Source organism: Pleurodeles waltl, chromosome 6 (genome assembly GCF_031143425.1).
Source record: "Pleurodeles waltl isolate 20211129_DDA chromosome 6, aPleWal1.hap1.20221129, whole genome shotgun sequence".
Taxonomy (NCBI): Eukaryota; Metazoa; Chordata; class Amphibia; order Caudata; family Salamandridae; genus Pleurodeles; species Pleurodeles waltl.
Window position 1 is genome coordinate 817,295,987 of NC_090445.1, and position 13,059 is coordinate 817,309,045.

A 13,059-nucleotide genomic window follows, 5' to 3' on the forward strand; every position below is an offset into this window, starting at 1 on the left:
TTGGGTAACCTGACTGAAAACTAAAGACCTCATTTCTAACATGTACTATAGACCATGATGACGTAAGAGAAATTACACAGACCACAGAGAGTAGTGCAGCGCGTAAGGGAAGTGGTGCTCAAAGCCCAATAAACATATTATACATTAATAAATAAATAACCTCCCATTAATCATATCTACAGTCTAACGTAATCAGGCTTCATAAGCCGTATTGTCGGTGAGAAAACCTCCACCTGGCAAACAATAAAATCGAACATGATGGCCTACCCTCAGGAAAACCACCCTCTTCGAGGAAGATGTTCATAATGCCAACCAACTCAGTACATTAGTCACAGCTTTGTGGAAAGATTTCAACCTCCAGTTGGGAAATAAGTTTTCGATACATTTAGCCAATGTTATCGCTTTTAAAAAGACAATAGATTAACCCAACGAAAGGCCCTCTCCACGGTCTCATTATCTTTACATCGTTTAGACGTTCATGCTCGCCCCCGATCCTTGTTGAACGGTCAGATCTTTTCAAGGCACCATTTCCCACAGTCACTAAGAGAAGCTGACGGTCGACTGTCTAAATTTCAGCTGGAAGTCTGTCAAAAATACTCATCAAATGCCCCGTTATTCGATAATACTATTTGTAGTGTCCTAGGTAGGCGTACTCGTATAATAAATATTACATCATAACTAAATGCTGGTTAGCTAAAAAAATCTACAATAAGAACGATAATAGCACGCAATATGATTTATTTTTTATTTTTGAAGAAAATATGTAAAAACTTCAACTGTTTCTGTCTCGATTTCAATTAATGACGAGCACTTTAAATCAGCAGTCTTTTGAATTGTATGAGGAAGGCCCTAAGGTGAGTCTACAAGAGCGGTAACACTATGACTTTGAAAACTACACAAGGGGGTACTGAATGAAGCGTGAAAATGCTCCTTTAATGTATGAACTGCAAGCACTGAGTGAACTGGGAATGCTTTAACATGTTTCATTAGAGGAGGATAAAGCAGCAATTGTAAACGCCTTAATACGTACAGGTCCTTTTTAAAGTGGCTTTCTTGAAAACACCCGAGACAGAATTTAGATCAGAGTAAGAATGGGAGGACAGAGAGAAGGATATGCAGAAAGTGCAGAGCAACTCCAAGGACGTTTAAGCCATTATTTTTGGCGGGTGCTTTAGAGTGAAGCCTCCTCCGGTGAAGCGCGGTGCATCTATGTTCTGGGGCTGAATGCAAGACGATCCCGTGTCCTGCAAGGCCCGTTCCTTTTCCCTGCGAATAAAAGATTTTTGTTACTGTCATTTAGCATGTGTACATTTGATTTATAAACAAAGCATGTCTTGCGCTATTTACGTGTTTTACATGGAAGTTAAAAGGTAAAAATACTAAGTTGACACATCTTTAAATGACTTAAATGTGAAATTCGGAAACACTTCATGGCTTTTGTGTTGTGGAAGTGTGTTACAAAATAGCCATTTAAAAAAATACTGTAGAGCAAATTCCTGAAATGTCCTCAAATGTGCAACCGAAATTTTAGAGGATTGTCAGACTCATCACAGAATAACACTGGACCTCATAAGGTTTTTTATCTCAGATTCACAATTAGGGAACCCTAGAGAATCTAAGAACTATTGGGGCCTATTCACAAACTGCATTTTGTAGCACATTTAATAGTCAGTACAATAGTACTACTAACTAATACAAAATGCTACTCAGAAACAGACCTGGGGAGGATCTGCCACAGCCTCTCCCAGTGTTGGACTGGGATCACAATTAGGCCATGGCACTCCCAAAAAAGGTGGCCGCCATTCCCGGACCATCCATTTCATGGATCACCATTTGGTTAGCCTCATTGGACTGACTGTTTCCAGAAATGTCAGGTACATTAAATATTTTAAGGTGTATAGAGCCAGTAAAACTAGAAACACTGCATTTTGGAGGGGTGTGTGTGTGGGGGGGGGGAAGGGGGGGAGAAAAGCCATGTTAGAAGAATAGGGACGTATTTATATTGAGACCTCTTCTTTTATTATCTCAGCCTTTGTATAATCTGGCTAGCTACTTTTTGTTATGTTTTTTGTAGCTTTCTATTCAGTGTGAACTCAGCTCAAAGCCACTAGAGCAATTTACATGACCACCAGTTACATTACACAATACCAAATCCATTTTTATTTAGGTCAAGGATATTAAGTGATATAAGTGATATGCCCAGCGTCACAGACTGTTGACAGGACGCCAAGACTCGTACCTGGTTCCCCAGCTCTAAAGTCGGCAGCCCTGAGCGTAATGCTTCATCTCAGGTTTTATTCTCTTCCAGGTAAGGTGGCCTCACAGCGAGGCCTATGAAAACAAACACCCCTCCTCCTCTCAGGGGAGAAGGGTCAAAAAAAGAAGACAGCAGCTGCTGCAGGAGGGCTTAGGTAAGAATGGGCAAGAACGTGATGGCCCAGCGGGACAGGCATTAGGGAAACACACTGCTTCTGGGATGTGCCTGTCACAGGAGGCAAGGGGCCTTACTGCATGGTAAAACTGACACCACATTACAGGGGACTAGGGAAGACAGTAAGATTCTGTCGGTCAGATTACACAGTTCCTGAAAAACCGGCTAACAGGTGTCCCTGAGGCACCGTCCCATCCACCAATGGCCTTCCCAATTTGACCCTGGCCTCTCCTATAATTTTCTTTGTGGAGATCTGAGACCCGACTGTGGAGTCTCAGCACATGCAAGTCTACGTCTTAGTGCTATTTGTGGGAGGGACAGAGAGAAGTGGGTGGAAATCAGGAAACACAACTAAAGGGGAATGGTTGAAAGATGAGTATGGAGGGGGTTAGGAAGGGATGTGCACCCACCCAAAAAAAAAGAGTAAGCCCATTCCTATTCACAACCTACCCTTCTAAAGTTACTGCAACCAAAAAAAAGAACCAAACAGCAGTAAATGTACTCCAGCTCAGATCTGAAGAAAGTGCAGCACCACACATGTTCATCCATGGGTATTGCAACACCCTGACATAGAAAATAATGGAAGTGGGAACTTAAAATAAAATCCCACAGGAAATAACAAATTAATGAAAACAGTTAACAATATAAATAAATCTAATGTAACACTCTAAAATATCGAAAAATAAAACATCTTTAAGTTATTTTAATGATCTTTTTTTATTTAAAATATACTTTAATATTTCAAAAATAATTTGATAAATCACTTTTATAATTACTACTACATAAGTAAATATATATTTTTCTTTATTTTAGATGGGAACTGCTCTCAGGTGGGCCCTTTGCGGAATGTGAGAAGGCAGAGGTGCCCCCCAGAAGACTGGCATCCTCCTGCTTGTGAGGACATTGGGGTGGGGGCGATCAGCCCCAAAGACTGATTCTGGGCTCCCTGAGTGGGACCTTGGCACCTGTGGCAACACGTTGCAGCACAGTAAGGCGGCGAAGACTTAGGCCTGCGTGGGTGGCATATGCTGAGGTTGGGATCCCCTCCACTGAATGTCTGGAGTCCCCCCCCCCTACTTGAGCAGACACTGGTGGTTAGAGCGACCAGCCTCAAAGTCTGCACCAGAGGCCAGCAGAGACAATTTGCGGCCAGGCAGGCCGGCACTGATTGAAGCTCATGTGGACATTGTATGTGGGGATGGAGGTGTTCCCCTGAACATCTGGAGCCCCCCGCACTGGAACAGATGCTAGGGTGACCAGCCCTGAAAACTGTAGCTGGGCTCCTCAAGTGGGTCTCTGACGCCTGCAGCCTGCAGCAACAGGTAATGGCCAACATCGTCCTGGAATGACTATGACCCAAGCAAGAGACGCACCTGAGCCCAGGCGGAGTGCAGCCTGCACAGAGCAGCCCGTGAGCAGGAGAAGGGTGCACAGGACCTGAATGGTCCAGACTAAGAGGTACAGGGAACTTCGCCATACCCCCTTGTAGCCCCATGAAAAGTGGGCAGTAACTGCCCTGGGCAAGATGGTGAGGGAGTGTAGGAAAGTACCATCTTGCCTGGCATGTTACCCCCATATTTCACTGTATATATGTTGTTTTAGTTGTATTTGTCACTGGGACCCTGCCAGCCAAGGCCCCAGTGCTCATAAGTGTGCCCTGTATGTGTTCCCTGTGTGATGACTAACTGTCTCACTGAGGCTCTGCTAACCAGAACCTCAGTGGTTATGCTCTCTCTTTGCTTTCCAAATTGTCACTAACAGGCTAGTGACCAATTTCACCAATTCACATTGGCATACTGGAACACCCTTATAATTCCCTAGTATATGGTACTGAGGTACCCAGGGTATTGGGGTTCCAGGAGATCCCTATGGGCTGCAGCATTTCTTTTGCCACCCATAGGGAGCTCTGACAATTCTTACACAGGCCTGCCACTGCAGCCTGAGTGAAATAACGTCCACGTTATTTCACAGCCATTTACCACTGCACTTAAGTAACTTATAAGTCACCTATATGTCTAACCTTTACCTGGTAAAGGTTGGGTGCTAAGTTACTTAGTGTGTGGGCACCCTGGCACTAGCCAAGGTGCCCCCATATTGTTCAGGGCAAATTCCCCGGACTTTGTGAGTGCGGGGACACCATTACACGTGTGCACTGCACATAGGTCACTACCTATGTACAGCGTCACAATGGTAACTCCGAACATGGCCATGTAACATGTCTAAGATCATGGAATTGTCACCCCAATGCCATTCTGGCTTTGGGGAGACAATTCCATGATCCCCCGAGTCTCTAGCACAGACCCGGGTACTGCCAAACTACCTTTCCCGGGGTTTCACTGCAGCTGCTGCTGTTGCCAACCCTCAGACAGGTTTCTGCCCTCCTGGGGTCCAGCCAGGCTTGGCCCAGGAAGGCAGAACAAAGGACTTCCTCAGAGAGAGGGTGTTACACCCTCTCCCTTTGGAAAAAGGGGTCAGGGCTGGGGAGGAGTAGCCTCCCCCAACCTCTGGAAATGCTTTGATGGGCACAGATGGTGCCCATCTCTGCATAAGCCAGTCTACACCGGTTAAGGGATCCCCAAGCCCTGCTCTGGCGCAAAACTGGACAAAGGAAATGGGAGTGACCACTCCCCTGACCTGCACCTCCCAGGGGAGGTGCCCAGAGCTCCTCCAGTGTGCTCCAGACCTCTGCCATCTTGGAAACAGAGGTGCTGCTGGCACACTGGACTGCTTTGAGTGGCCAGTGCCAGCAGGTGACGTCAGAGACTCCTTCCGATAGGCTCTTACCTGTGTTGCTAGCCTATCCTCCTTCCTAGGTAGCCAAACATCCTTTTATGGCTATTTAGGGTCTCTGCTTTGGGGAATTCTTTAGATAACGAATGCAAGAGCTCATCAGAGTTCCTCTGCATCTCTCTCTTCACCTTCTGCCAAGGAATCGACCGCTGACTGCTCAGGACGCATGCAAAACTGCAACAAAGTAGCAAAGACGGCTACTGCAACCTTGTATCGCTGATCCTGCCGCCTTCTCGACAGTTTTCCTGGTGGTGCATGCTGTGGGGGTAGTCTGCCTCCTCTCTGCACTAGAAGCTCTGAAGAAATGTCCTGTGGGTCGACGGAATCTTCCCCCTGCAACCGCAGGCAACAAAACACTGCATCACCGGTCCTCTGGGTCCCCTCTCAGCACGACGAGCGTGGTCCCTGGAACTCAGCAACTCTGTCCAAGTGGCTCCCACAGTCCAGTGACTCTTCAGTCCAAGTTTGGTGGAGGTAAGTCCTTGCCTCCCCACGCTAGACTGCATTGCTGGGTACCGCGTGATTTGCAGCTGCTCCGGTTCCTGTGCACTCTTCCAGGATTTCCTTTGTGCACAGTCAAGTCTGGGTCCCCGACACTCTAACCTGCAGTGCACAACCTCCTGAGTTGTCCTCCAGCGTCGTGGGATCTTCTTTTGTGACTTCGGGTGAGCTCCAGTTCACTCCTCTTCGTAGTGCCTGTTCCGGCACTTCTGCGGGTGCTGCCTGCTTCTGTGAGGACTCCCTATCTTGCTGGGCGCCCCCTCTGTCTCCTCACGCAATTGGCGACATCCTGGTCCCTCCTGGGCCACAGCAGCATCCAAAAACCCTAACCGCGACCCTTGCAGCTTACAAGGCTTGTTTGCGGTCTTTCTGCGTGGGAACACCTCTGCAAACTTCTTCACGATGTGGGACATCCATCCTCCAAAGGGGAAGTTCCTAGTCCTCTTCGTTCTTGCAGAATCCACAGCTTCTACCATCCGGTGGCAGCTTCCTTGCACCCTCAGCTGGCATTTCCTGGGCATCTGCCCAATCTCGACTTTGTCGCGACTCTTGGACTTGGTCCCCTTGTTCCACAGGTACTCTCGTCTGGAAATCCACTTTGGTTGCATTGCTGGTGTTGTTCTTTCTTGCAGAATTCCCATATCACGACTTCTGTGCTCTCTGGGGAATGTAGGTGCACTTTACACCTACTTTTCAGGGTCTTGGGGTGGGCTATTTTTCTAACCCTCACTGTTTTCTTACAGTCCCAGCGACCCTCTACAAGCTCACATAGGTTTGGGGTCCATACGTTATTCGCATTCCACTTTTGGAGTATATGGTTTGTGTTTCCCCTGTACCTATGTGCTCCTATTGCAATCTATTGTGACTATACATTGCTTGCATTACTTCCTTTTGCTATTACTGCATATTTTTGGTATTGTGTACATATATCTTGTGCATATTTGCTATCCTCATACTGAGGGTACTCACTGAGATACTTTTGGCATATTGTCATAAAAATAAAGTACCTTCATTTTTAGTATATCTGTGTATTGTGTTGTCTTATGATATTGTGCATATGACACCAGTGGTATAGTAGGAGCTTTGCATGTCTCCTAGTTCAGCCTAAGCTGCTCAGCTATAGCTACCTTCTATCAGCCTAAGCTGCTAGAAACACCTCTTCTACACTAATAAGGGATAACTGGACCTGGTGCAGAGTGTAAGTACCCCTTGGTACCCACTACAAACCAGGCCAGCCTCCTACAGGGAGTGCTGCTGGCTAGGACTGTGGAGGCCCCCTTTGGAGCTGCACTCATATCTGGACACGTGTAAGGTATGGTGGCATCCAGGGGTCTGTTGCAACACCTCCTTTCCTGTGGGACCCTGAATGTGAATGGGGAGCGACACCTGATGCCCGGATGATCTCAACTAGGGATGGATGCCTGTGGGATGTTCCTGGGGTAGTTCCTTGGCCCTGTGGTGCTGCATGGAGTCGTGGGCTTGGAAGTCTCCGTATCGGTTGCTCAGACTGCAATTAGATACATTATTGGCAGAGTGACAGCCTGTTGCTTGGCTGAGTCGTGCCCTAACATTGGAGTGCCATCAGAGACTAAGGGGTCCCCAGCTAACTGCGATGTACCTTGCATGAGTGCCCTCTGTCCCTGATTGAGGTGATGGTGAAGCCTGAACAGCCCAAGGCCTCTTCCCTACCTGATGATGACCCTATGGCCAGAGACGATGGGAATATGGGAGGGGATGATGCTCTGTGCAATCTAGAGGTCATCCAGGACAAACATTCGGGCCGATTCGAAAAGATACTACATGTCATCCTGGACACTAAGGGGGTTATTCTAACTTTGGAGGAGGTGTTAATCCGTCCCAAAAGTGACGGAAAAGTGACGGATTTACCACAAGCCGTATTACGAGTCCATTATATCCTATGGAACTCGTAATACGGCTGGTGGTATATCCGTCACTTTACCGTCACTTTTGGGACGGATTAACACTCCTCCAAAGTTAGAATAACCCCCTAAGTATACTTTGGAATCCAAGATTTACAAGGTCTCCATGGATGTTGGGCAACTCTGAGTGGACCACCGGAAACTGGCAGAAAGGGAGGATGACACAGAGTCAGCATTAATCTGGCTGTGCCCATGGTGCAGGACTTACAATCGCAGATACAAGGAATGGAGGCGTACAGCAACACCGTGGAATTAAAGTCGGAAGATGCAGAGGAGTGTTCAAGTTAGAACAATGTACACTTCCTGGGCTTCCCGGAGTGCTTGCAGGCCACAGAGTGGAACTTTTCTTTGAGCAATGGCTGGTGTCCACGGTATTATCCGGCAAGGTACCAAAATATTTCTCGATTGAGTGTGCACACTTTCCTTAGAGCCACCCCACCTGTCGGGCCCCTACTGCGCCCGGTGATAACACACCTCCTGAACTTCATAAACAGTGATTTGATCCTCCAGATTTTCAGTACAATGGGCACCTGGCAATTTGTAGGTGCTAGCATCACTGCCTAATAAGTTTTTAATGCAAAAGTGCAGCAGCGCTGCAGCTCCTATGCATCAGTAAAACAGCAGCTGCAGTCTTGGACTAAAATATGCACCCATCTTCCATGCAAAACTCAAGGTCATCAAGGGGGAGGAGACCCACTTCTTCTTGACTCCTGAGGACGCTTGGACATGGCTGCACGCCAAGTCCAGGCAACATTGTAGATGGCGGCCCAGCACTCTGCGGACTGGTCGATTCCGAAATCACACAGCCATTGCTCCAGAAGGACAAGACATCGCTCGATTACCGATGAGGCAACCAGAGTATGAGCACAAGTAGTGGACGAAGTGTTGCAGCAGAGCCATAACCCCTTTGTGGTTCTGCAGACTGACTGTGCCTTCATTACTGGATCAGACACTAATGACAGTGTGGACATTCCTGATGGGGGCTGCAATCGGCCAAAGCTGACGCAATGTTTGGCAGATAACCTGCTGTAGGGAACTCTGGCTTGCATGGTTGGTAAGCCCCGTGCCTAGGTTACTAGGCCGTGCGGACTGGGAGATGGGCTGCATCGGGGGGTCAGTTGGAGGGTGCTCCCCAAGTGCATTATGACGAGGCCGGATGCCACAGAACATTAATTACCAGGCACCCCAGTTCACTGTACTGGACTTGATTTACACAGTTATCTCATGTATATTTACAGTATAACTGTTGTTTTTTGATGGCTGAGCAAAAGGTGGTGCTCAGACAGAGTGGGTGTGATAGGAAGGGGATTTGTAAATGTTGTACATTGCTGGAGATACACCTCTGCACTAGTCAAGTCACCACTGGCAGCACCTCACGCGTCCACACCTCAGAAGGTGGGGGGGCACACACCGGGCCAGGGGTAACCTGAGCCCGCTAGCTACACAACCAACCATTTCACCTCCATGAACGCAGACAGTGCAAAATAACCTACTGACCTGGAAAGTGCGAGGCATGGTCCCCCCACCAGGAGAAACTGAATTCACTCTTATCTAAAGAGGTGCCACAACCACATAGCATTCCTATAGGCGACACACATAACATCAGGGGAGTTACACAAGCTCCGAGCAAAATGGAGAGGTCAGATCTATGGCCAATGACATTGGCAAATGTGAAGAGAGTACTGCTTTGGATAGTGGATAGCTCGGTGGTCTCATTTGTGACAGCCGCCCACAGGGAAGATCCAGAGGAAAGATATGTGGTAGAAGAATATCCCTTACCTGCCATGCCCCTTGCACTGTTGGTTATCTATGCTCCGAATGCCAGCCACCCTGTGTTCCTGGTCTGCCTCATTCCGGCTATTCTCAGTGACCGTCAAGTCCCTACCATTCGGGGCCGGGATTTCCATTGCATTCTGGAGATTGACAGGGATAGATCTTCCCTATCAATGCCAGAAGCTGGGTTTCACAAAACAACCCAACATTTCCAGGGCTGCTTGACTAGTGGCGGGTTGCACGATATATAGCACCTCCAATATCCAGAGGACAGGAAGTTCTCTTTTCACTCGCCAGTCCACTGCCTTTGTACCAGAATAAACCTTTTCGTCTAAGGGACAGCACTTGGCCCCTTGATCCTTCAGGTAGAGTACTCCCATCACTGCCCGTTGCTGCTGACCAGGGCCAGCTTTAGGGTGGTGCAAGCGGTGCGGCCAGACCAGGTGCTGACCCGGATTGGGGGCACTGACCCCAGGGGGGGGCACTGTGTTTAGCAATGACTTACAAAACTTGTGATTTAAAAGCAACTGCTGAAAAGTTTCTTGTGCGTCCAGCCTTCAGGTAACAATTAAAATGTCAAGATATCTCTTGTGATTAATGTTCCTACTAGGGAGAGGGATGGGTGTTTTGTCTAGTGGCAGCTTTGACTCACCATAAAGTAGCATATAGGGTTAATATACCTGCTGCTAAGAACAAAGCTATATTTTATATGGATAGCTGGGTGGTTTAGTGAAGCTAGCTTTTACAAGCCCTTTAAAACAAATGAATGTACGTGAAAGGGGGGCTTTGGAGAGATAAGGGGCTCATTTGCCAGGTGGTAGAGAGTGAATCTGAGGAGGTGGTCATGAGGTGGGGGCACAAAAAAAGACTGTTGCACAGGGCACCACCAGCGCTAAAGCCACCCCTGCTGCTGACATTGTGGTGGGGAAGACCCGCACCTATATTCTCATGTAGAAGCTCCAAACAGAGGTGATCAAAGTCGTTCCCTTTTGTGATGTACTGTCGAAGCACATTGTTCAACACTTTGTCACAAACACAGGCTCTACCACCCTCCAACCTGCAGAATGGGAGACGCACAAGGTAGTTATGAGAGGACAGTGCATTGCCACAGAGGGCAAAGCACTGGAGGGTCCGGTAGACTCTATGGTGGAAGCTTATAATGCGGGAAAGGGAGCAGAGACAGCTGGAGACTGAGCTGCTGTTATAGACCGCAGGGGTGCATCAGCTAAGACTGCTGAGGAGAGAACATTGGGGCCTTGACACGCATTTGGGAAAGCTAGATTACATCATATCGAAGGGGATAGAGCAAGCCACTTGCTGGGGTGGCTAATCTATGGGGACCGGACACATTAACCAATTGGAGCGCTGAGGCTGGATGGGGACATGTCATTAATACACAAGCGGGCATCAACTACACCTTTGTAGCTTACCATCGGGCCCTGTATTATTGGGGGGGGTGCCTTCCGCAGAGAGACTACATGGTTTTCTGTGGGGGCTCCCTTTCCCTTGACTGGATCTGCTCCGGCAAGCAGAGCTTGATGCTCTTCTCTAAGTCAAGGAGATCCGCTTGGCTATAACGCTGATAGCCTGTAATAAGGCCCTGAGCAATGATGGATTCCTCATAGAATACTATGTTGCTTTAAATGCCTTGCTCTCTCCCAGGTTGCTAGAGACGCATAATGAGGTGTGGGAGAGGATCCAACTTCCGAATTTGCTCTGTGAGGTCTTGATAATGGTGCTTCCCAAACAAGGTTGGGAGCCATTGGATGTTCGGTATTATCTCCCGCTATTTCTACTGGAACTAGACTACAAAATTCTGGGGACGGTCCTGGCAAATAGGTTGATACCTATGGTTAGCACTATTGTACACCTAGATCAGAATGGGTTAATTCCCAGTTGCAACACCATCCTCAACATTCATCGACTCCTCAGGTTGATGAAGGACACCCCAACGGGCACCAGTGTCTCGCTCGACAGTGAGTAGGCCTTTGATATCCTGGGATGGGAGTTATTATTTGAGACCTTAAAAGCAGATGCACTTTGGCTCAGTGTATCTTTGATGGTTTCACCCCTTATATTGGCAGCCGGTGGCGCAAGTTAAGACGGGGCAGCTGATCTCTCAGAGCTTTGATACCCAGCGAGCCACCCGACAGGGTTGCCCTTTGCAAATCCTAGTTCTTTGCCCTGACCATTGAGCCATTGGCCTGTATACTGCAACTGAAGGCCCACCAGTGAGGAATTGAGACTCTAGTCACCCAACACATGGTCTCCTTATATGTCAACGATTACCTTGTTTGCTTGTGAGACATCTGAGCCTCACTCCTGGGCGTAATGATTTTATTGGATACATTTGGGGCAGTATCAGGCCTTTAACTGAACTGGTCCAAGTCCTGACTGTTCTCCCTTCACCCGATCCCGAAGTGGAACGGGGGAGACTGCCCCCTTCTCGACTCACGTGGCAATTTGACACATTCAGGTACTTGGGCATACAGATTTTCCATTCTGATGGCGATCTCATTGAGGGGAACATGGGAAGGGTGCTGAACGCTGATCTTGGACTCCCTACCGATTTGGGTACCACTACCACTCTCACCCGTGGCCCAGGTCACGATTTCTAAGATGCTCATACTTCCACAAGTGCTGTACTTCTTTGCAGCTCTGCCCATTGTGATTCCCACACACTTCTATGCAGACCTAAATAGGACATTAGTAGAACTGATTTGGGGTGCGGGCAGATACCGGGAAGTGCTCGTCAAGCTCTGCCGACCACTGCATGAAGATGGACTTGGGGCCCTATTTGTGAACTTTACCATGCTGCAGCTAATTTCCAGTGGTTAGTGCAATGGCTGAGGATGGCCCTCTGCTCTGAGCGGGCGGAGATCCAGCATACCCTAGACAGTCACATACATACACCTGGTTATTCTCCCCTGGGTTGCATCTCCCCCACATGACACATGAGTTAAAAAACGCACATCACTGTTGGCAGAAATACACCTGTAGTATGCAGCTCGACCCCCGTACTCACCACTGCTCCCCCTCTGGCACACAGCAGCACTTCAGGGACTTCACCGGCACAATAAGATACAGAGCTAGTGGGACAATGGAGTATAATGCATGGTGGACCTGTCCGGGGAGGAAACATTCTTGTCTGTTCGGGAACTCAGGGACACTCATGCCACAATGGTGGGATATTTCCTGACATACAATGCAGTGTATCTGGCAATCATCATGCACTGCGGGCTGCACTGAACCACCTATGGCAGAACCACTGCACACAGCTTTATCCCACAGGGGTGCACGCAGACTCATTTCGGCCCTCTTCACTGTATTACTGAATCATCATTGCAGGACGGACACTAGGGTGCACAATTGCTGGGCACTAGACATGCAGACGCCCCTCACAGATAAACAATGGTCATGCCTTGCAACAGGTTAAAAGGGTGTCATGCAACCCACACTTTTGCTTTATGCCGTTAAATATCCTGCACCAAGTGCACATCATACGGTGGTGCACGCATAAAGCATATGTACCCCACTGTCTCATTGGCGTGTCCTAGGTGTAGATCACCGATGCCGGCTTCTTCCACGTGGTGTTGGAATGCTCAGTGACTGAGTGGACCTGGA

At 48.3% G+C, this 13,059-nt stretch overlaps 1 protein-coding gene across 1 annotated transcript in view; it reads right to left on the minus strand.

The window, feature by feature from the left end:
- Nucleotides 1–731: 731 nt before the first annotated feature.
- Nucleotides 732–13,059, minus strand: part of CFAP58 (cilia and flagella associated protein 58) — a 371,939-nt gene continuing 359,611 nt past the window's right edge. The window contains exon 18 of the mRNA XM_069239433.1: nucleotides 732–1,266. Coding sequence (XP_069095534.1) covers nucleotides 1,146–1,266 — 121 coding nt within the window. The 3' untranslated portion in view covers nucleotides 732–1,145. The remainder of the gene's footprint in view (nucleotides 1,267–13,059) is intronic.